Source organism: Erythrolamprus reginae, chromosome 7 (assembly GCF_031021105.1).
Source record: "Erythrolamprus reginae isolate rEryReg1 chromosome 7, rEryReg1.hap1, whole genome shotgun sequence".
NCBI classification, from domain to species: Eukaryota; Metazoa; Chordata; class Lepidosauria; order Squamata; family Dipsadidae; genus Erythrolamprus; species Erythrolamprus reginae.
The window spans coordinates 54,016,824-54,040,632 of record NC_091956.1 but is presented as its reverse complement, the minus strand read 5'-3'; the positions used below and the strand labels follow the sequence as shown (position 1 = coordinate 54,040,632).

The 23,809-nt window shown below is 41.2% G+C and overlaps 1 protein-coding gene across 6 annotated transcripts in view; it reads left to right on the top strand.

The window, feature by feature from the left end:
• The window catches only part of FAT1 (FAT atypical cadherin 1), a 152,012-nt gene that overhangs the window by 53,211 nt on the left and 74,992 nt on the right, over window positions 1-23,809 (top strand). For all 6 annotated transcript variants that reach the window (XM_070757585.1, XM_070757586.1, XM_070757588.1 and 3 more), the window contains exon 3: window positions 14,442-14,756. In XM_070757585.1, the coding sequence (XP_070613686.1) occupies window positions 14,442-14,756 (315 nt within the window). The remainder of the gene's footprint in view (window positions 1-14,441; window positions 14,757-23,809) is intronic.

The window sequence follows — 23,809 nt, the reverse complement described above, 5'->3', positions numbered from 1 at the left end:
AGGCCATTGATGCTAAACTCTCTACCATCAATGTGCCCTCCTTACCTCCTCCACCTCCTCGTTCCTCCCGCCCCTTGGGTTCTTCCCCAATGGTTAGAGCTCCTATTCAGGATGAATCAGATTCCTCTCAGGACGAATATGAGGATATGGAAGAGGAGGAGGATCCCTTTCAAGGTCTCTCAGATGATGAGGAATCCCAAATAAAGGTTCCTTCTCCAATTACTATTTTTCCCTCTCAATTGTTCAAATCTCTCCTCCTCAAAGCTAGAATTTCTACGGGATTGGCGGCCCAGGAGAAACAGGCCTCCACATCCACTGATCCCCCGGAGGAGAACTTACCTTACTTCACAGAGGAACAGGAGGATAACGAGGTAATTCCTATGCCTAAATTGTTTAAAGATGCCTTACTTAAGCAGTGGGATTTCCCAGCCTCTGGGCTTAATCCCACAACCAAGGACAAAAAGTTGTACAAACTTTCCTCTTCCTATGAGGAGCTCCTATCTTTTCCTAAACCGGATGAACCTATCAAGATCCTTCACTCGGCGGCTGCCGTGCCAGGCGAAGCAGAGGAGGTTCTCCGCCCAGAGGACAAGCGGATTGAACAGATGCTCAAAAGAGGATTCACCGCAGATTCCTGGGCCATTAAAAGTTCTGCAGCAGCTTCCTTTTTCTCCAGAGCCATGCTTCTGTGGCTTCGCCAACTTCAACAGCATATTCCTCCCGATGACTTGAGAGGTCAACAAGACTTCAACAAGGTCTTTGCAGCTGCTCAGTACGTGGCTGATGCCACTTTACAATCTACTAGATTCTCTGCTAAGTCTATTGCAGCTTCTACAACGGCAAGAAGACTCCTATGGCTTCGCCCTTGGCAAGCAGGAGTACGTCAGAAGTGGCAGTTATCTCTGGGACCCTTAAAGCGCGACCTGCTTTTCGGGGATCTTCTGGATCCACTCCTCACGGAAACCACGGACAAGAAGAAAGTATTGGGCCCAACCACCAAAAAGGCTACCAAAACGCAGTCCTTTCGTCGCCCAGGGCGTCAGCAAGATCAAGCGGCTTCCTATCAGAGATCTCCAGGTCAGTATTCCCCCCGCTTTCGTTCCCAAGGTAGGAACTCCAGGGGCAGAAGTTTTCGCTTCCAAAGGGGAGCGTCCTCTAACAGGGCTTCAAAAAAACCTAGATGGTAGTGTTTCCTCGATTCCCATAGGTGGTCGCCTAGCCCATTTCGCCTCTAATTGGCGTCTCACCTCCAAGGACCCCTGGGTCATTGACACTGTTCAAACAGGCCTTCTTTTAGAATTTACCTCTCCCCCCCCGAAACGTTTTATTTCCTGCCCTTCTCCCAGGTCCTCCTCAGATTGTAACCGTATGGAGGAGGCCATTTCCCACTTATTGTCCATCAGAGCCATTCAACCGGTTCCCCCCGGTCAGAAGGGTCTAGGTTTTTATTCCATCCTATTTATGGTTCCAAAATCCTCCGGAGGTTGGAGAGCTATTTTGGATTTAAAGAAGCTGAACCTATTCATCAAATATAGGAAGTTTAAGATGCACTCCTTATCATCCATTTTGGCCACCATCCACCCGGGAGATTTCATGGTCTCTTTAGACCTCACCGAGGCCTACCTCCATATTCCTATAGCCAAATGCCACAGAAAATTTTTACGTTTCTCCTTTCAGGGCAGGCATTTCCAGTATAGGGCGATGCCATTTGGCCTTTCCTCGGCCCCTCGGGTCTTTACAACGCTCTTGGGGTCCCTGGCGGCCTATATCCGGGCGTCTCCCATTCACATTTTATGTTACCTTGATGATATTTTGGTTCATGGGAACTCCCTAGAGAAAGTGAAAACAGACCTTTCTGTCACCATGTCAGTTCTTCAGGACCATGGATTTTCCATCAACTTTGACAAAAGTCATCTCCAACCTTCCACATCCATTTTACACCTGGGATCCGTTATTAATTCAGAATCCTCCCAGGTCTTTCTCTCTCCTGAGAGAAAAATCAGTATAGGGAAGTTAATTTCTTGCATTTTATCTCAACCTTCAGTTTCCATAGTAACCCTGTCTTCCCTTTTGGGGAAGATGGTGTCATGTATAGGCATCATTCCCTGGGCTCGCCTTCATGCTAGGGAACTACAGTGGCTCCTATTACCCTTTCAGAGATCGGGGCACAGCAATTCAAGTCGTCGCATTGTCATCCCACCAATTGTTCGCAGATCATTCAAGTGGTGGAAGTCTCCGGCCATGGACAAAGGATCCCCGTTCAGGTGCCCGGATCAATTTGTCATCACCACAGATGCCAGTCTATCGGGATGGGGCGCTCACGCCCAGGGGATGATAGCCCAGGGCACGTGGTCCCCGGAGGAAGCTTCCAAGCCAATCAATTGGCTAGAGTTAAGAGCCGTATCCCTGGCTCTGAAGCATTTCTTTCCTCGCATTCCCAACCGGCACGTTCTCATTCTCACCGACAACATTGCCACAAAAAGCCATATCTGCAGACAGGGGGGCACGAGATCCAAGGCCCTCATGAGGGAGGCCCTCAAGTTGGGCCTTTGGGCGGAAAAACATCTTCGGTCGCTCCTAGCCGACCACATCTCGGGGAGCCTCAACGTCCAGGCGGATTGGCTATCTCGAGCAACGATAGACCCAGGAGAGTGGAATCTCCATCAAGACCTGTTCCATCAAATCAGCCTCAGATTCGGCCTACCAGTTCTGGATCTCTTCGCGACCAATGCGAACGCCCAACTCCCCCGCTTTTTTTCCAGATTTCCATCCCCGGGAGCGGAAGCAATCAATGCCCTCCGGAGCCCATGGCCTCCAGGCCTACTTTACGCATTCCCTCCAATTCCAATTCTCCCGGACGTGATTCACAAGGTCCTCACCGAGAGGGCCCGAGTAATCCTAATCGCCCCTCATTGGCCCCGCCGGCCCTGGTTCGCGGATCTCCAACAGTTGTCCGTCCAGGACCCTTGGCGACTCCCCGTTTCGGGGGATATGCTGCGGCAGGGGGCCTCATTCCATCCAGACCCGGAGTGGTTCCACCTCACCGCCTGGCTGTTATCAGGAGAGACTTAGAACTGCGTGGCCACGACCCCGATACAGTGGAGGTCATTTTAAAGGCCAGAAGGGGTTCGACCAATCGAATCTACGACCATACGTGGTCCAAGTTTCACCAGTGGTGTCTACAGGAAGGCCTCTCTCCCCTGTGCATTCCCATACACAGAATCATTTCCTTCCTTATGCAAGGTTTCCATCAGGGACTTTCCACCAGCACCCTCCGGCGTCATCTGGCGGCCATTTACTCTGTCCTAGCGGGGCCCCGCAGACAGCCTCTCCGTTCCTTTCCAGAAGTTCAGGAATTCCTCAAGGGCATAGCCAACCTCAGACCTTCCAAGGTCCACAGGTATCCATCCTGGGATTTGCCACGGGTTCTCCATTCCCTCACGCAGGCACCATACGAACCCCTAAAATCGGCGTCCCTCAGGTACCTATCCTTTAAAGTAGCATTCCTGGTGGCTATTACCTCTGCCCGACGCATTTCGGAGCTGGCTGCCCTCTCAATCAGGCAGGACCTCTGTCAATTTCATCAGGACAAGGTAGTCTTGCGACTGGACCCCACCTTCTTACCCAAGGTCAGTTCCATGTTCCACAGAACTCAGGATATTGTCCTACCTTCCTTCTGCCTCCAACGAGACCATCCTTTGGCAATTAGATGGCACACCCTGGATCTCATTAGAGCGCTGAGAATTTATATCCAACGCACAGGACCCTTTCGGAGGTCAGAAGCACTTTTTATAGCCTATCACCCCAGAGTCATGGGTGCCAAAGTGTCTTCAACAGTAATAGGCCGTTGGATCAGAGGGGACTATATCTAAGGCCTACGAGTCGGCCTCCCTTTCAGTTCCAAGGAACATCACAGCGCATTCCACCAGGAGCGCAGCCACCTCGGCCGCTTGGGCGACTCAAGCCCCGTTGGAGGAGGTCTGCAAAGCAGCCACTTGGGCCTCGCCAAATTCCTTCATCAGGCACTACAAGATTGACTCTTACGCTTCAGCGGACGCTGCCTTCGGCAGAAGGGTACTCCAATCCGTTATCTCTCACGATAGCAATCTAACCCCACCCTAGGGACCATCTATTGGGTATGTCCCATGTGACTGCTGGACCCGCTCCTTCAGTACGGAGAATAGGCGTTGATTGCTTACCTGAACGCCTCTTCTCGTACGGTGAGCGGGTACAGCAGTCACTTCCCGCCCTTGTATGTGTCTTCTTTACCTTCCTATAACCTTTCTTCCTCTAACAATGAGAGTTGAACACTACAGAGCTTCACAGCTGAGCCTAGTCTATGGATTCGCGAATTCTGGGGAAGGGGCGGATCCAGCAAGCTTTTTTAACACTAGGCTCAGTTCCACCGGATTGGACATGAGCAACCCATGTGACTGCTGTACCCGCTCACCGTACGAGAAGAGGCGTTCAGGTAAGCAATCAACGCCTATTCGCTGGCAACAGAAGTCCGGAGGCGGGGCATCCCAGCAGCGGCGGTGGGTTCATAAGGTGAAAATTGTTTGTAAGAAAAAACAAGAATGAGAAAGTAAGAAGTTTCAGGGATATCAGAAATGGGAGGAGATAATTTCAAAGAAAATGTGCTCATAGAGAAGGGACCTAATGTAAATTTTAGCACTGCAGGTCAGTTTTCAGGATAGCCTGATGATAATTGTTTAGGCCTTAATATGCCAAAAATAGGAAATATGAACTTGATTTGTCAGTCAATTCAGTCTCTGCAATAAATAAAGTATAAAATGAATGGCCACCATCCATGCTTAGGAATTTGTCCACTTACATTATGAACCAAGTCAAGATTCTCGATCACATCAGAGGCATAATGGTAATCTAAATGACTGATTACTGATACATGGACAAGAGCAATTAGGTTATCTTTATCCAAGGAAGAGGATAAAGAGGACATAACTCTTGAAGCTGAGTATAGATGTTCCTTGACCACTAAAGATCACCCTTTTACTTGGGGCTACGGGGGTTGGAGAAGGTGCCAGGAAAAGAACATTTGGAACATAACATGGCCTGCTATATTGAGACTGCAGTGGAGACTAGAAAATAGTCCTTTTGAAACCTTCATTGCTATACAATGCAATAAGCATAATTAAAAGTTGTGTCTCATAACATCCTGTGTTATTCATTCATTAATTTGCCCATTCATTCGTTTTCTGAGGTGTGTGTGTGTGTGTGTGTGTGTGTGTGTAGGAATAAGGTATGTTTGTATACACGCACACATGCACACACACACACACTACTGGAAAAAAGACCAAAACAAAATAAAATGAAGCAAAGAATAAGGCCTGGAAGAACAACGGATCTTTACTAATTTGCTGACTGAAATACTGGTAAAAGCCACAAAACTCTTGTTGGGGGAGTGTGGAGAGAATCATTCCTGAAGGCAGGAATTGCAACAGACAGATTTTCAACTGTCTGCTAACCTATTTCCTCACTTGTGGTTTTCCAGAATATCAAGCAGTTGTACAGAAATGAAAAGTATCTAAATATACTTCAATTAAATATTGTTTCCATCTTTCCTCCAAGAGGGTTTCTTTCTGACATGGAGTTAAATTTGTAAACAGCATTATGCACAAAAAAATTGTTTGGTTTGCATTTGTGGTTTCTTTTATCAAGAGAAAAGGACTAAATGATTCATTTTGCTAGTCAGCTCAGAGTTCCAATAATAATGAATACAACAGTCAAGCTGGAACAAGTGCAAGACTCATTAACATAGGAATACAGCCTTCCGAAAAGGTTCAGAGAAATTTTAACCTAGGTTTTGTGTGTATTTTTTAAGGAAACTGTACAAGAGGGAAATAATGTATTACTTTGGAGAAAAATATGAAATATTTGTACAGAATGAGTAAAGAGTAACAGACATGATGCTGAAAAGAAATAAAACTTTAAATGGAACATTATTATGATTTGGTTGGCTCCATGGAAATTCCTTAATGAGGTATCGAAAAAAATTCTGGAATAGTCTCCAGAGGGACAAGATACAATGTGACATTTGGATGTTGTATTGAATATTCTGCACCATAAATATTTTCCGTAGGATGATGGTCTTTCCTATCTAATAGCATAATAAGCTTTTTTGTCAATGTGTGTGTTTTATTCCATCTCCTACAGTCCAATAACCTGCTTTTAACTTTAAAAAAAAAAAACTTTTCAGATATACATTTCTATTGCTGATGCTGCTTTTTTAAGGTTATAGAGTGGGGAGCGAATGGACATTTTAGTTTCCTTCCCCCGCCACGCCCACCAAGCCACACCCACAAAAACAGTAGTAAAATAAATTGAATCTCACCATTGAATATATCACAGTTCTCAAATAATTATGGAATAGTGATGTTGGTTTTACTAGTATAATATTTTGGGGTGTTTTTTTTTAAGGTAAAATGGATGTTGTAGATAATCAGAAATTATGACCCATATAAAGTAGGCATGGCAAAGTCTACTATCCTGCTAAACACAAAAAGGCACAGTGGCTACATTTCCCCACTCTATATTGTAGATTTGGACATATATCCTTTGACTATAATGTTGATGCAATATTTAAAATGTAATAAGATTTAATTTCATAGAGTCTGCTAATAATTTTCCTATTAATTTGTCAATTTTGACAAAATAATCACTATGACTGGATGTTTGATAGTATAACTCTGGAAGATTAAATATATATTTGCATTATTCTCCTAATAGAGCTAGATTTTTAACTGAACTGTTGCTGCCCACTATCTGCTACTTTGAACATCTGTTTTTGTACATTTCTTCAAATTTGCACAATTTGAGCTGTGTTCTCTGTAGTTCTGGTAATCTGCTTATTATTTCACACCCTCAAATTTCTCCTGCTCCATTCATACCGTGTTTCCCCGATAGTAAGACCCCCCCGATTGTAAGACATATGGGGGGTTTCAGGGGGGTTGGCTAATATAAGCCATACCCCAAAAGTAAGACATATGTCTTACTTTCGGGGAAACACGGTACTAAAAGCGAGGGAGGCGTCGGAGCAGTTCGCGGCGCGGATAAGGACTCCTCGGCCGGCAGAGGAAGCGCGGCGGCGGCAGCAGGCTCCGGAGGGAGCTCGGGCAGTGGCGAGAAGACGGGACTCTGGGTGCCGAGCGCCACCTGCCCGCCGTTCATGCCAAGGACAGGCACCCCCAGTTCCAGCACCTCGGCCTGCTCGCCCAGCCTCTTGCCCGGCGGGAAGAGCAAAGGCGGCGGCGGGAGTAGTGGAGGCGAGGCGGAGAAGGCGGAGAAGAAAGAAGCGGCGGATAGCTGGCGAGGCGCCGACTAGAGGGCTGGACCCCACCGCTTTGCCGCCGGGAAAGGCGACGAAAGGGGCTATCGGGTCCCTTCCAATTGCCCGGCCGGCGTCGCCTTAGTCAGCAGCGGAAAAGCAAAGGAAGCAGCAGGAGAAGCGAAGTTCTTGAATGATGGTGGCGGCCCTTGATCGCAGCCGATGAGGTTCGGCTTTCTTCGCTTCTCCTGCTGCTTCCTTTGCTTTTCCGCTGCTGACTAAGGCGACGCCAGCCGGGCAATTGGAAGGGACCCGATAGCCCTTTTCGTCGCCTTTCCTGCCGGGCAAGAGGCAAAGGCGGCGGCGGGGGTCCAGCCCTCTAGCTGGCGCCTCGCCAGCTATCCGCCGCTTCTTTCTTCTCCGCCTCGCCTCCACTATTCCCGCCGCCGCCTTTGCTCTCCCCGCCTTTGCTCTCCCCGCCGGGAAAGGCGACGAAAAGGGCTATCGGGTACCTTCCAATTGCCCGGCCGGCGTCGCCTTAGTCAGCAGCGGAAAAGCAAAGGAAGCAGCAGGAGAAGCGAAGAAAGCCGATCCTCATCGGCTGCGATCAAGGGCCGCCACCATCATTCAAGAACTTCGCTTCTCCTGCTGCTTCCTTTGCTTTTCCGCTGCTGACTAAGGCGACGCCGGCCGGGCAATTGGAAGGGACCCAATAGCCACCATTCAAGAACTTCTGCGAAGGACGCAGGAGCGGCGGCGACGGCGGAACGCTGCTTGAACCGCCCCCGCCTTCTGCTTAAAACCCTCGGTTCGTGCCTTTCCTGCCCGCCTCCACTCACCCGCGCTTCTGCCACTTCTAGATTTTATTTATTACATATTTTAAAATAAGAAATTAAAAAATTGCCCAGGACAATATAAGACATACCCCCAAAGTAAGACACAGTGGGGCTTTTGGGGGTAAAAAGATAGTAAGACACTGCCTTACTATCGGGGAAACACGGTAATAATGGTTGCAATCAATACCCATCACAATCATTTAATTCCTCTGGAGTTTAGCTAAGCCTTAGTGCAGATTTATCTAAGCGATCCTAGAATATTCTGCATCTACTAGATATTCTGTGATCTTCAGTTTGGAATATAATTGCTGGATATTAACTACTGTCTCAACCAACTAAAATACAATTTCTTGTTACCTTGTCAGTCCTCATCCTTTCTTGTCTTTTTACCAACACTTGATCATCTCATTAAAAAAACCCAGTACAGTACTGGTAATATGCTAAGATTTGTGTTTGTGTTGTAGACTGGCTCCCCTTAGTTGTAGCTGTTTTAAACAATAAAATATCTGGAATAACACTAATATGGAATAACATTAATATGATTTTGGATCCATGTTTTCACAGAGTCACAACAGATTACAAAGTGTTGAAACAACTGTGTAGTATGACAGAGGAGCCTAAGAATGATAGAGTTATAGTGAAGAATCAATAAATGAGTCCTGGACCAAAGAAAAACAGATTACTGCTTTGAAACAATGGTCATTGATATTTGGATATTTGAAGTAATTTTGGTTAAGGTTAGGATGAGTTGGTAAAAGTAGATGGAATGTATGGAATTACTGGCATGTCCTTGCAAGAGTTACAAATTATTATTGTACTAGAATCAACTCAGTAAAATTCTAATAAGCATTTGTCTACACAGTCTGTAGGACACGAACCTGAGTTGGCATAAAATAATTATTAACTTAGCATTTAATACTAAATCCCTTTCTTAAAAACAACATTACAACAATCATATACCTCAGAAAAAGGTGTCATTAAAAAGGATTCCCAGAAATCTTTGCTTGTGCCAGACATCATGGGAATCTTCATTTTAAGGTCCAATTATAGGACCAACAGCTTTTGGAGCCAGCTAAGCTATAACTCTTTGATCTCTTCATTCTGTATATCTTCTTGCATTCTACCCATCATTTCTTTCATCTTGTGCTTTAACTAACCATCATTTCTTCCATCTTGTCCTTTAAACCTTCAGATTAAATTTGCTTTCTGATTAAACTTGCTCTAGATAGTACATTTATTTTGGACTAAAAGAAAATATCATGAAATGATATGAGTTAGTTCTGCCTACTTAGTGAAATTCCAAGTCAGTACTGAGGGTTAAATTATGTCCCTTAATAAATCAATGAACAAGTATAATGTGTTTGACTAATTTAATTGCATTCTATTAAGTTTTAAGAATTGTCCGGAGATACTCTCACATTACAGGTCATATAGATACAGACATATTGAGAAGTGTTCACAAAGTTTGTGTTTGTTCACAAAGTTTGTGAACCGTTTCAATATTTCTGTATGTATATGACCTACTATGTGAGATGTTCTCCAGTCAACTCTTAAACCTTGATAAATAGAATCCAATTTGAAGGAACTTGGTATAATAATAGGTGCGAATATTAGAAGTGTTTGGATAAGGCTGATAAAATATGTTTAGGATCATATAGATCTTTGCAACTGAATATTTCCCACTGTCCTGTATAAAATAACATCAGGAGTGTTGCTATTTGTCAGTACATAATTTGCAGGGTCTGTTGCTAGAGGTGAGTCATCTTTAGTTTCTGTGCAAGATTCAACTGGGTTGGCTGGGTTACAACATGACCTGGGTTTCTCAGAATAAAGCTGGAATCACTGATAAGATCAAATTGTAAACACTTGAAGAACTGGGACAAAGAAAAAAAAGCTGGAGGAGTCTGGTACCACCTTTTCCAACTGAACATATGTAGCCTTATTCCTTTTAATAAAATTAGCTGGGAAATTAGTTACTACCCTACTCTTTCTGACCCAAGTGAAGTTCAAGAGTTGTTCTGGCATGCATATAGCACATTCTTCCTGTCAGTTAAGATCTATGCCACATTACGTCTCCATTACGCAGGGAGAAATTAATTACAAGAAATGAATAAAAATTGTAAATTGGCTAGAAAGATATATTTTTTATATCAAAGAGGTGATAATTTCTTCACTGGTCTGCTGATGGACATTGTAATACAGTTCCCTCAATTCATTCAGACAATACTTGCTAGCTTCAGTTATCTCTGAAACCACTTTTTCTAAGTCGTCTTGTGGAATTTCTAAAGGAAAATAAAATCTGACAGTGTAATATTATATTAGTGATAATACATCTATATTTATGTAGAATGTAAAGACTTTTCTGTTTTGTAGTCTACAATAGGTGGTGATTAAAATATGCAAGTATTAATTTGAGTTGGTTATGTTATATAAATGACAATTTGACCTGCATTAATAACTTGGCTTTGCATGATTCAAAGCAATTAATAGTTTTTTCTCTAATAAAATTGGATCATTTTTGCATGAAGAACAAAAATAAAAATATGTTTAGGATACAAATTTCTGTTGGTTTACTTTGCTTTTTATATTGTTTCATCACTGTTACTTTTATAAATGTTTCCTACAGTGACATCTGGTGGTAATTCAGACATTTTTAACATTTGGAACTAAATTCAACTTAAACCTATTTAAAACTAGGTATGATAGTTGATTTTTTTTTTTTTTAAGTAAGCAGGATAGGATTAGAAACAATTTTTTTTTAAAATTATGTGGTTCAATTGAAACAACCATTCTTTCAGAGTTAATGTTGGCTTGTAGTGAGTTAATTCTGGTGATTATTATCCCTATATTTTTAAATATGCTTTCATGGGAAAGAGATAGCAAGGAACGAAAAAGAGAAAAAAGATTTGAAATCTTGGTGACTAAAAGTCCTGTCATAGTATACTTCAATACTGTATATGATAGTTAGGCTTTTTTGGAATTGGGAATATAGTGACACCTTGTTTTACGAACTTAATTGGTTCCGGGACAAGGTTCGTAAGGTGAAGACGAAACATAGTTTCCCATAGGAATCAATGTAAAAGCAAATAATGCGTGCAAACCCATTAGGAAAATCCAAACTTTAAGGATTAAAAAAAAAAGCGGCAGGCAGACAAAGTGAAGACTAATGGAGTGGAGATGGACAGCTAGGAGAAGCAAGGAATGGAGGTCCTAACGAACCCTAATGCCACCCCAAATATCTCCCAAAATCGCTCCTTCAAAACCTTCCTACGTTGCCCCAAATTCCTCCAAAAATCGCCACTCCAATAGCTTCCTCTCTTGACCCAAATCTCTCCAAAAGTCGCTCCCCCAAAAGCTTCCTATCTTGCCTCAAATCTCTCCAAAAAAATCACCATTTCAAAAGGTTCCTCTCTTACCCCAAATCCCTCCAAAAATCATCACTCCAAAAGCTTCCTATCTTGCCCCAAATTGCTTCTAAAATAGCCCCTCCAGCCACTTCCTATGCCTCCCAAATCGAGGTACTAACGAAGGCAAATGGAGTGAAGAGAGGCTGCAAGGAGACACAAGGCATTTTGAAAGGAGAGGTGAAGTTTGGAAGACTTTGGAAGTGATTTCGGTTGGCTTAAGAAGCTTTTGGGGGAGCGATTTTTGGAGAGATTTGGGGCAAGTTAGGAAGCTTTTGGAGTGACAATTTTTGGAGGGATTTGGGGCAAGGTAGGAAGATTTTGGGGTGGCGATTTTTGGAGAAATTTGGAGCGGTGTAGGAAGCTTTTGGAGGGGTGATTTTAGCAGTGAGATGGGGCAAAGGAAGCAGCAGGTTAGGGGGATTTTGGCAGCAGGATGGGGTGGCTGCAGAGAGCAGAGGAAGTGGAGGGCTAGAGGGGAAAGTGGCAGGGAAATGGGGCAGCTCCGGCATTCCCATCTCAGATGCAAGCAAAAGGGGGCAGGGAATTTTGGCAGGGAATTCCCATGCAAGCAAATAGGAAATCCCGGCAGTGACAGTCACAAGGCAGGGGAATCACTTTGGCAGTCAGAGAGCGCATGCGCAGTACGAGAGACCAAGGACCCGGGCTCAGGTTCGTAAGACGGAAAGGGTTTTTAAGACAAGGCAAAGAAATTTTAAACCTTGAGTTCGTATCTCAAAAAGTTTGTATGACGAGTGGTTCGTAAGACGAGCTATTACTGTACTTAAATTATATTAACCAACAATTGTCTTTGTCATACTCAGTAATAAAATATATTAACCAATAAGGGTCATTAATTCTTTTTTGGTGTTGCTGCATTGGGATTGAAGAGAATGGTTAGTTGTTAATATATGGATGTAGCCAAATCTTTTGAATGTGTAGTTTAATTTATTGACTTTTATTTAATTTGTACATTTGTATACTACTGTAATCAGTTTCATCCTTTGTGGAAATAGTCATCACATAACCAATAAGTAATAGTAATACTGCATAAAATAACAGAAATACTGTATATATTTTCTGCAAAAAGTCCGTAATTCCAGTTCTCGGAAGACTACAGCACTGAAGTCCCAAACGTTGTCTAGAATGGGAGGGGGTAGCCTAGGGTCTGGACCACACAAACAAATGAAGCCCCATTTACTGGATGCATGCCGCTCAGGAAAGCACATCCTCCTCTGATCCGTGGAAAAACCTCTCTCCACGGAATTGGTCTTTGGTGCCCAAAAGGTTGGGAGCCATTGCTCTAGAGCAGGGGTCCCCAACCACCGGGCCGCGGACCAGTACCGGGCCGCGGGGCATGTTGCACCGGTCCGTGGAGTCAGCAGCTGCCGGCCCTCATGCCGCCACCCCCTCCCTCCAGCGCTTCGCCTCTCGCCGGGCAAGAGGCCTCGGGAGGCAGGTTCTGCCGGCCACAGGACGATGGATGGGACAGAGGGGCGGGAAGGACCGAGAGGCTCAAGCCTCTTTTGGCTTCTGCCGCGGGGCGCTTTTGCGTTTTTGGCTGGGGGGAGGCAGGAGGGCCAGCCTGACCCCCTCTCTCCAGCGCTTAGCTCCCGCTGGGCAAGAGGGCTTGGGAGGCAGGTTCTGCCAGCCACAGGACGATGGCGGGAAAGAGGGGCGGGGAGGACCAGCACCCCCATGCTTAATCCCACCCCCAACCACGCCCCTTTCCGCCCCCACTGGGCCATAGAAAAATTGTGTTGCTGAAACTGGTCCCTGGTGGAAAAAACGTTGGGGACCACTGCTCTAGAACACAAAGTTTTTACAAGCTTCTGGACCGCTAAAAAGTGGCATCCATCCTCATCTTAGGCCAAAGTGTCCTGAGAGGGAAAGCACATTTCCCGGTGCCTGACTTTAGGCTCTTTATCTGCTTTGCCTATCAATCAGTGCAGGCTTTCACTAAACAGTTCCTCTGACTTTGGATTCAACTCATGCAGTACTCAGTTCTAACCTTACCATGAATGCATCTGAACAGGTATTGTTTAAATCTGATCAATAGGATAGTAGTAAGGGGAAAGATTGAATTTCGTAGGTTCCTTTCTATGAGAAGAATAGTTTGCCATGGCCGAGAAATGCAAGGGACTATTTCCACATTAACTAGTAATTCTCCTCCTAAAAAACTCACGAGAGTAAACCAGGAGTTTCTAAAGAGTATGCAACCTGTTTATAGTACTACTGCACATTAAGGTACTTATTTCCTGTTTTTGCAAGTGAGAATAGATCATTTCTGTTAACAGCTTTGGCAATATTGCAGCTCAAATATTATTTGGAATATATTTGATGTAGACAATTATATGTAGATTTAATTGTGCTAGTTTTTCTTTCTTATAATTCTGATTCATAATTTATTTTTTTTATTTATTTATTTGTCAATCAAGTATAGGATAGTAGTTTATATAAACATAACATAGAAAGTATTGATTTTAAAAAGGCAGTAGGACAGGGACTTTAGGCACAATGGTGCACTTATGCAAACCCCTTACAGACTTCTTAGAAAATGGGAGAGGTCAACTGTAGACAATCTAAGGTTGAAGATTTTGGGTTTGGGGGAAGAAACCACAGAGTCAGGTAGTGAATTCCAGATGTTGATCACTCTTGCTGAAGTTGTATTTTCTGCAGTCTAGTTTGGAGCGGTTTAAATTTAGTTTGAATCTATCACTGTAATTATATCTATTTAATTCAATGGCTTGAACATTATACTTTTCTATGAATATAGGAAGCTGGGTTTTTTTCTTTACAGAGTAGCAAAAATATATTTACCTGTCCGGTAGGGAAAAAGTATTTAAAAACTTATCAAGTTAATTCTGATACTTCATACAAAGAAGTTCTCATTCTTTTGTATCTCTTTCTAAACAGGTACAATATTCACTGTTGATCTGCTTGATCGAGAGACTACTTCTCATTACTGGCTAACTGTTTATGCAACGGACCAAGGTGTTATTCCTCTGTCTTCATTCATTGAAATCTACATAGAAGTTGGGGATGTTAATGATAATGCTCCACAAACTTCGCAGCCTGTTTATTACCCAGAAGTTATGGAAAACTCACCCAAGGACATTTCAATCATCCAGATTGAAGCCTCTGATTCAGATTCAAACTCTAATGAAAAGCTCACTTATAAGATTAGTAGTGGAAATCCACAAGGATTCTTTCATATAAATCCTAAAACTGGTAAGTGGCTGGCAGATGTTATTTTGTGAACTTTACATCAGTAAATTGATTCTTCAGATTGTTAAATAGAAATTAAAGCGGAGAAAATCATTTGAGACTTTGAGAGATTATATGTACCTGTATGAAAAATATGTGGATAATATTAGGACTGCTATTGCAAAACCAATTTAAATATTGGCCCAAAAGGGGGGAAATAGTTTTATTGGGAATGCTGAACATGTTATGAATAAAATTCAGAGCATAACTTTCAAAGTATTTTATTTTCAGCCACTAATTTGTTGAATTCTGGTTGGCTGACTTGTATTTATTTCACAAATATATGCAGTTTCATTAATGCAGACTTAAATATCTTAAATTTAATTTGTCTCAGAAAATAAGTATATGGAAGTGCATGTGGTAAAGTGCTCTCCAGGTCAGGATTAATGCAAATCCATGTAGATAATGTAATCAAAACAAATGTGTGTGTCCATCAGATCTAGCAATCTCATTGCATTGATTTTTCAGACAGCTTTTGTCATTTATTTTCCTTTCGTCAAGGAATCAGTGAGTGAAACTGAACTATGCATAAAAGAGTGCATGCAACTGTTTGGTTCAGCATTTCTCCCTAGTGCCTATATTATGCATGTCTGTGTGCCTTATTCATTTGTCTTGCAGGGGGATAATTTTTTTTAGTTGTCTCATTCGTTTAGGAAGTGATTAATGTTTTTATAGAATTTTCAATAATTTATGAATTTTCAATATAGACGTTTGATAGCTTTCAGAGCTAGATTTATGAGTTATCTTGTTATTTTGTTATTACAAGCATAATTATTAGATATTTTATTCAAAAAAAATCTGTACTGGTTATTTATTTATTTATTTATTTATTTATTTATTTATTTATTTATTTATTCAATTTGTATGCCACCCTTCTCCTTGGATTAAGGGTGGCTTACATATTAGCAATAGCACTTTTTAACAGAACCAGCATATCGCCCCCACAATCTGGGTCCTCATTTTACCACTTCGGAAGGATGGAATGTAACATTATATTCAACTGGAATATAAAACTGGTGTGGAAAGGTTCCATATAAATAAAGGATTATATCATTAATGTGATGACAATATTTTAACAAAATTGTGTGTGTGTGTGTGTGTGTGTGTGTGTAAGTAACATTTTTGCTGATAATGAAAAGGAAGGGAGACTATTATAGATCTATTCTGGGCTTATTGAGAGGTAAAAAGGAAGCTGTGATGCTCCTTCAATATACTATACTAGGGTGACCCGAGAAAAAATCCCACATAATCCCACATAATAGTACAAGCTGATACAGGAGGTGAGCCTGTAGCCTAGAAGCTAAGGCCACTGCCTTACAAGGCAGAGCGCCAGGTTCCAATCCCAGTAAAGGTGTGACTACCTGATGAAGGCAAATAAGCCTGAAATAGATCTATAGTAGTCTCCCTTCCTTTTCATTATCAGCAAAAATATGTTACACTTATGGATTATAGTTGTCAGCTATGAAAAAAACTTATCTGCCTTGGAATATGGGCCATGGTAGGGCCGAGAGGCAAAAAGGAAGCTGTGATGATGCTCCCTCAATATACCATGGTGACTTGACAAAAAATAGCATATGTATGTATATATATGTGTGTGTGTGTATGTATATGTGTGTATACACACACACACACAAAGTAATCAGCAGTTGAGCATGATTTACCAGTGTTTTTATCTTTTGACACCTCTGTTATTTTTTTTCTGAATGTACTTTGTCTTCTACTGGGCGTCAAATTTATTGAGAGGAAAGGTTTGGCACACATTCCTTATTCTACTTCCTTGAATTTTAAGAAATGAAATCAATTTATTTCATTATTATAATGAAAGTGTCATATGAAAGGTAAAAAAAATTGATTTAAGCTTCTCTAAAGGGAAGAGCTCAGCCAAATGAACTACTTGAATTCAAGTGAAGAAGAGGTTTGTTAATTACCTGGAGACTGCAATCATTACATTGCAATATTGCAATAAATAATAATAAATAAATACATTGCAATATGCATAAAAAATGACTAATTCTCAATGGACTGGAGCCAAACCTGCTCTAATTGTAGTTGCATTTGCCTAGTACCAATACATTTTGCTAGGTTCCTATATAAAAAAGCATCTTGAGCTGAAATGTGTGCTGTTATGCATTCTTGATTGTGATAATAATGGACAAAAATTATTAATTGTCCTATAATAGCTACTGTGTTCAGTTTAGTTTAGACAATGGTAAACTACCAGTTAAGATACTGGGCTTGGGAACAAAAGGTTGGCAGTTTGAGATTCAAGCACCATAAGACAAGGTGAGCTCCTGCTCCTGTTGGCAGGATCTTCAATGTGCTTCAATGTATAGTCATGTTGGTGATACAGCATGAATATGTCTTTTTCTGGCTCGCTTGGCTAGGAAAAGGAGATGTGCATCATTCCCCTAGAGTTTTTAGTTTTTTAAAAAATATGCTGAATTTAAAATGACAAAGCACAATTTTTGGATCAGCGTATCAACCCATAACACATAAGAAAGTGCACATATGAGGTGGGGTGGCGCAGCAGGCTGACCGTAGATCTGTAGGTCAGCGGTTCAAATCTTATCACCGGCTCAAGGTTGACTCAGCCTTCCATCCTTCCGAGGTGGGTAAAATGAGGACCGGATTGTGAGGGCAACATGCTGGCTCTGTTAAAAAGTGCTATTGCTAACATGTTGTAAGCTGCCCAGAGTCTAAGGAGAAGGGCGGCATAAAAATCGAATAAATAAATAAATAATGCCATATTTATGTAATATGCAAAATATGCACTAACTAAAGTATCATTTGTGACTCTAGTAGTTGTTTCCCTTAATCTGATTCGAGTATGAAGTTTGAAGACACATATAGGAAAATGCTATCTTCCAGATAGTACAATAGAATGGCACTTAATCTTTAGAAGCAAATCAAGCTGCTTTCATAAATGGAGTGGGAGCCATTGCATTGACGCAGCATAGGTATAATGGGGATGGATACCAGTTTTAATTAATAAGATTACAGTCATCCTGGGATCAGTTGCCAATTCTGAACAACTTTTAAAGATTGCCTCTTATAACAACAGCGATCAAGTGAGTAGTGGTGGAACATAAACATAATCTTTTACATATCCCCACAAGAACTAAATCACACACAGTTAGGTGCCTTCTAAAACATGCTGCACCTTGACAATCAAATTTGTTTTCATAAACTCGAGAACACAAGAACTTTTCCTGAGGACTCACCGAGGGTAAACAAACAACTGAACGTTGCCAGAAGAACAATTTGTTTATATTGTACCTGTGACAATCATTCAAAACCTAGACAACTCCTCTTTCAAATGGTCACTAATTCATTACACGGCAATGCTTGAGAACTGAAGTCATGAAATTGGCTCATTCTTTTTAAATAACCCTGTATTTTCTCTTCTCTTGCCCAGACTCTGGACACATATTCTGTACAACTTACACCTTGTCTTCAAGGAAATATACTTTCTATTTTTATATATTATTTTTTATTTATTTATTTATTAGATTTGTATGCCGCCCCTCTCCGCAGACTAATTTGCATATTTTAAATTTTTTTTCATTAGACCAGAACTCTTGCATATCTTGTCTTTTGCCAGATTACTAGATAGTTTGGCAATATAGCTGCTCCGAGTCTTCGGAGAGGGACGGCATACAAATCAAACCAAACCAAACCAACCAAAGAATGAATGAATGAATGAATAAATAAATAAATAAATAAATAGTTTACTAGTTTCAAATAGTAAACAAAGTGGAAAAATAAAGATATTTCATCTAGATGAGCTTTATTTTACTAAGCGGTATGGTACATTTTGCCTTTCTTGTTAAGTAGCAAACAAACCTCAGAGTCAGATGATCTTGAGTCTCAAACACAATGAAATAATCAAGTAGATTAAAAATAGCCATCAACTACATTTGATCTTTATCTTTGAGCTTTCCGGTTTCCTAGCCCCTTTTAATTTAACCAAATGGAAATTAAGCAACAGAATAGTACATGAGTGGAGAGAAACTGAGATTAAAGAAATTTCACATAAAGTCTCATCAGAACTTCTGTATATAATTGTAGAACAATGCACAGATGAGGAAGTTGAAATAAGCGTTGAGCTGTATTTTGGTTAAAGAATATATAGTTTGCTTTGATAAGCAGTATAAGTGCTCAGTAGATTAGTTTTAGAATTAAATTTGCCAAAAGGTATAAAATGGTGTATCTTTCTTATCACAGGAAACAAGGATTTCTTTTAACCACAACTTGTTGAACAAATTATGTAGAAGTCAGTCAAGCTGATCAGCAAAGGATTCATTGCCATCAGTTCCTTTTTTAAAAATCAAAGACACTAACCATATATAAAAAATAATGGTATCAAAGTGGGGTTTACTTTTCTAAACCAAGCTTGGATTTTTTTTCTTTGAAATTACAATACAAAAATCAGTTGAATATTGAAATATATTATTTTAACTTTAAAGTAGATCTATTGAAATAGTCAATTAAGTGACTTAAATCTTCAATTAATTCATAAAACAATTCCTCTAACACAACACTTGCTTTAAAATTATGTTGGGGATTTATCCTAAAGCAAAAACTAATATGTTAGTTTACGGGACCGCCTCCTCATTCATATCTTGCTGTGGCCAGTAAGGGCCCACAGAGGTGGCCTTATCCAGGTCCCATCCACCAAAAAATGTCTGTTGGTGAGACCTCAGGGAAGAGGCTTCTCTGTGGCGGCTCCGACCCTTTAGAACCAACTGCCTCCAGAGATCCGCATTATCTCCACCCTTCCAGTCTTCCGGAAAGCCGTTAAGACCTGGCTTTTCCGGCAGGCCTGGAATTAGGCTGATTGTAAACATGTATGTTTTTTATGTTTTTACTGTTATTACTGACTTTTATTATTAGATTTTAACTGTTTTTATTGTTGTTGTGTCTATTCCGATTGTTAGCCACTCAGAGTCCCTTTGGAGTGAGCAACATACAAATACAATAAATAAATAAATAAATAAATAAATAAATAAATAAATAGTAATAAAACATTGAAGTTTTGTCCAATCGGTCAAGTATTTTTCATAACTATATAGGTATCATCTAGTTGAAGTCTTATCCTTCCAAAAAATGTTGCCCAAAATGTTGTCATTTTTATTTGAAAGTAAATATTGATTAAAAGTTTAATTTATATTTTTATAAATATCTGCCTTGTCCTTTCAAGAAACAATATTTATGGTATTGTGAACAGGACATCTTTTGTTTTTAAAATTACCAGATTATTTTAAATTCTATGCAATTAAATTCTTATCTACTGTTTGAGAATTCATATAAAATATATAAAGTGCCCATAAACAGGACTTTTGTAGTGAGTGGTTAAAGCTATGAGTGGCTAGTTCCTTTTGTTATACTCTGAATGTTGGTTTTATTATGTGTTGTTCTTGGGCAACAAGCCAGCATCTGGATCCATCTTCTCATGTGGCATTATATGACTTAAAAGTCTAATTCTTGCAAAATCTGCAGATTCATTATCTTAACATCTTAATGTTGCCTAGAGACTGAGGAAGTAGTCTGGTACAGGCACATATGCACTTTAATGCCGGTACTTTGTAGTTTTTCTGAAATCAATTCTAGTGTTTCCTGACAGCTGATAACATAATGACTGTTACAGCAAAATACCAAGTATGGACTAAAATGGTAACCTTTGATCTAGCACATGAAGTCCTGTAGACTTCCTTGACAAACATAGCAATCAAACAAGTTTGCCAGCATATACTTTATTGACTTTGTCCTAAGTAGGTGTACCATCTGCTACCCATAGGGCACTGTTACCCACTTATTAATTCACAAGTTATACTTTAGGACAGCCCTTTGGATGTCAGTATAATTGAGATTGTAATTCATTAAGCCTATTTATAATGCATACTCAGTTAAAGAAAACTATTTTAAAGGTAAGGTATCAGGAATACCTTTATAGAAATGACATTATCTCAAGAATACTTGCATTTTTGCCCTTTAATTGGGCAATTTGTAGTAATTTGTTTTAAGGCTGTAGAATGCAGTCTGTCTAAATTTTCTAATAAGTGTTACGATGGGAATTTACTTAAGCTCCGATTAAGCTGGATAACCTAATAGAACTATTCATGCCTGAAATGGAGAACATTCTAAAATGGGTTTCCAGGAATGTATCTCTGGCTTTTCAACTTCCCATTTAAAGGAAATTCTGTAACTGGCAATTCTAAAACTGTTTTAAGAAAACTGTAATTCTATAACTCAATCAGCTTTATAATATACCATTATCTCTTTTTTGCTATGAGTTTGTGCATATTTACTTGTAAGTAAAGTATACTACATTTGGTGTTGACACTGCTATATATAATGTAGAATAGATGTTTGCATTATGTATTTTCACCATGTCTGTCTAGTTGGAACTAATTCCAAGAATTAGCATGTAAAAATGCAAGAAAAGTGTAGATTTTGAAGAACGTTCTTAGACAGCCTTAAAATGATGCGCTAACATAGATGGTGCCATATGGTGGAATATGCTAATTGATGTCCAATCTGTTAGAAATCAGAAAATAACCACGCCAGAAGCATAGAGGTCAAAAAGAGAGACTGAAAGTATATCCAAATGCTGTCTTATAATTATCTTTCAGGCTGTAAAATACAGTTGATGAGATCCTATTCTTGTTATTTCCTTTCTATTTTGTGAATGTTCCATACCAGTCCATTAAAAGCACATTTTAATTAGGGACTCAGCATTCATTTGAGCTGAGTGTTTTGCATTATTGATAGTTAATAGTGCAAGAGGGCAGTTTAATGATAAATGGGAAAGCTGTGCCCACATTTTAGCTGGAAGCATGAAGAACTTTAGCCTGGACAAAGTCTGAAGCCACAAGGCTAAAGGAAAACTAACTACATGTGTTTATTAGACATTTTTGCTTCACGATTTAGAATTTTAAGCAGCTTGTTTTCCTTACAGTCTCCAAATGTAAAGAAATCCCGGGGGGGGGGGAGAGACAGGACTCCTTTCTCTCTCTTATTTGAAGCTATCCAAGTATTCAGCCAAACCGAAGATGACCACAGTCCTGGTCAAACTGTACATGACATCATTTTTGTTTATATTTTGGTATTGAAAGAAAGAACCCTTAAGATAAAACAAATCTGCACCATTTGCTTTTAAAACAAGATATAATAGGCAAACTATTTTATTTAGAAAAAGATACATTTTTAAATCCCTATTAAATTTAATATGATCTCCATCTCACAAGGGATAGGACAGTTTAGTGGATGGTTTCTCGTGGAAACATTAATTGCCCATCCCCATTAATGCTGCTGACCTCACGGGGGGGGGGATGATGTGGAGGTAGAAAGTTCATGCACTATTTATTAAATACTTAATAGTTTTTTTATTGTCCTTCCTTATTTAATGCCTTAGTATGATCCTTAATTACTTTTAAAATAGGAAATAATTAAATAGTATGTTTTTACCCATAAAAGCTTTAATTATTTTAATCATTATCTAGAACTGAAATGTTATAGCAATTAAAGAAAATTGACTTAGTTGCCTAATCTGTTATCATACTGAACCTTGTGGGTTCAGTACAAAACCTTAAAATGTTACTGTGCTCTTCAGCAAATAATGCTGTCTATCATTTGACCTTCTTGTGGCTTTTTGAGCCGAGGTGGTGCAATGGGTAGAGTGCAGTACTGCAGGCCACTAAAGCTGACTGCTAGATCTGCGGGTTAGCGGTTCAAATCTCATCCCCAGCTCAAGGTTGACTCAGCCTTCCATCCTCAAGGTTGACTCAGCCTTCCATCCTCAAGGTTGACTCAGCCTTCCATCCTTCTGAGGTGGGTAAAATAAAGACTCGGATTGTGGGGGCAATATGCTGGCTCTGTTCAAAAGTACTATTGCTAACATGTTGTAAGCCGCCCTGAGTCTAAGGATAAGGGCACCATAAAAAAATGAATAAATATAAATAAATAATTTGACTTAATCAATTGAAAACAAGTCCAAGCACCTATTTGAAAACTTATCTTGGTCAGAAGCCACTCCCACCCGGTCACATGACCATCAAGGCACACCCGTATAATAAGCTACGCCCATAGTGTGGTACTAAATGTTTTTGCAGCCCTTCACTGCCCATCCCATCGCATACTTAAATTCAAAGAATTTTTTAAATTTACTTTATAGTTATACAGTGGTCCCTCGATCATCGCGAGGGTTCCGTTCCAGGACCCCAAGCGATGATCGATTTTTCGCGAAGTAGCGGTGCGGAAGTAAAAACACCATCTGCGCGTGCGCAGATGGTGTTTTTACTTCCACTGCCGTCCGCCATTCGCCCGCCCACCCTGTTGCTCGCGCCTGGGGTGCGCGCGCGCTTGGGGACACCCTAGCTCCGCTTCCCAGCTGGGAAGCGGAGGTGGGGTGTCCCCAAGCGCGCGCGCTTTCCCCAGCAACGCGCGCGCGCGTGGGGACACCCTAGCTCCGCTTCCCAGCTGGGAAGCGGAGTTGGGGTGTCCCCAAGCTCGCGCGCGCCGCCCGCCCGCCCACGCTGTTGCCGGCTCCGCTTCCCAGCTGGGAAGCAGAGTTGGGGTGTCCCCAAGCTCGCGCGCGCCGCCCGCCCGCCCACGCTGTTGCCGGCTCCGCTTCCCAGCTGGGAAGCGAAGCTGGGGTTTCCGCGCGCGTGCGGCCCGCCAGCCCACGCCGTTGCTCGCGCCGCCGCTGGGGTCTTACCGGGGCAAGAGGGGGAAGACCCAGGGAAGCCTCTGCCCGGCGGGGAAACTCCACCATCTACGCATGCATGGAAGGGCACGCATGCGCAGATGGTGGAGTTTACTTCCGGGTTGAAAACTAGCGAAATAGCCCTTTCGCGATGCTCGAGGACGCGAAACTCGAGGGTTCACTGTATTCTGCTGCTTCTGTGAATATAAAACTTGCTTACATAGTGGTTCTTAAGACAAATGTACTGTAGAAGTAAGGTTGGGCCAATGGAGCAGGATTAGCTGAAACTTACATAGTTTGCTGCATGGGAGAT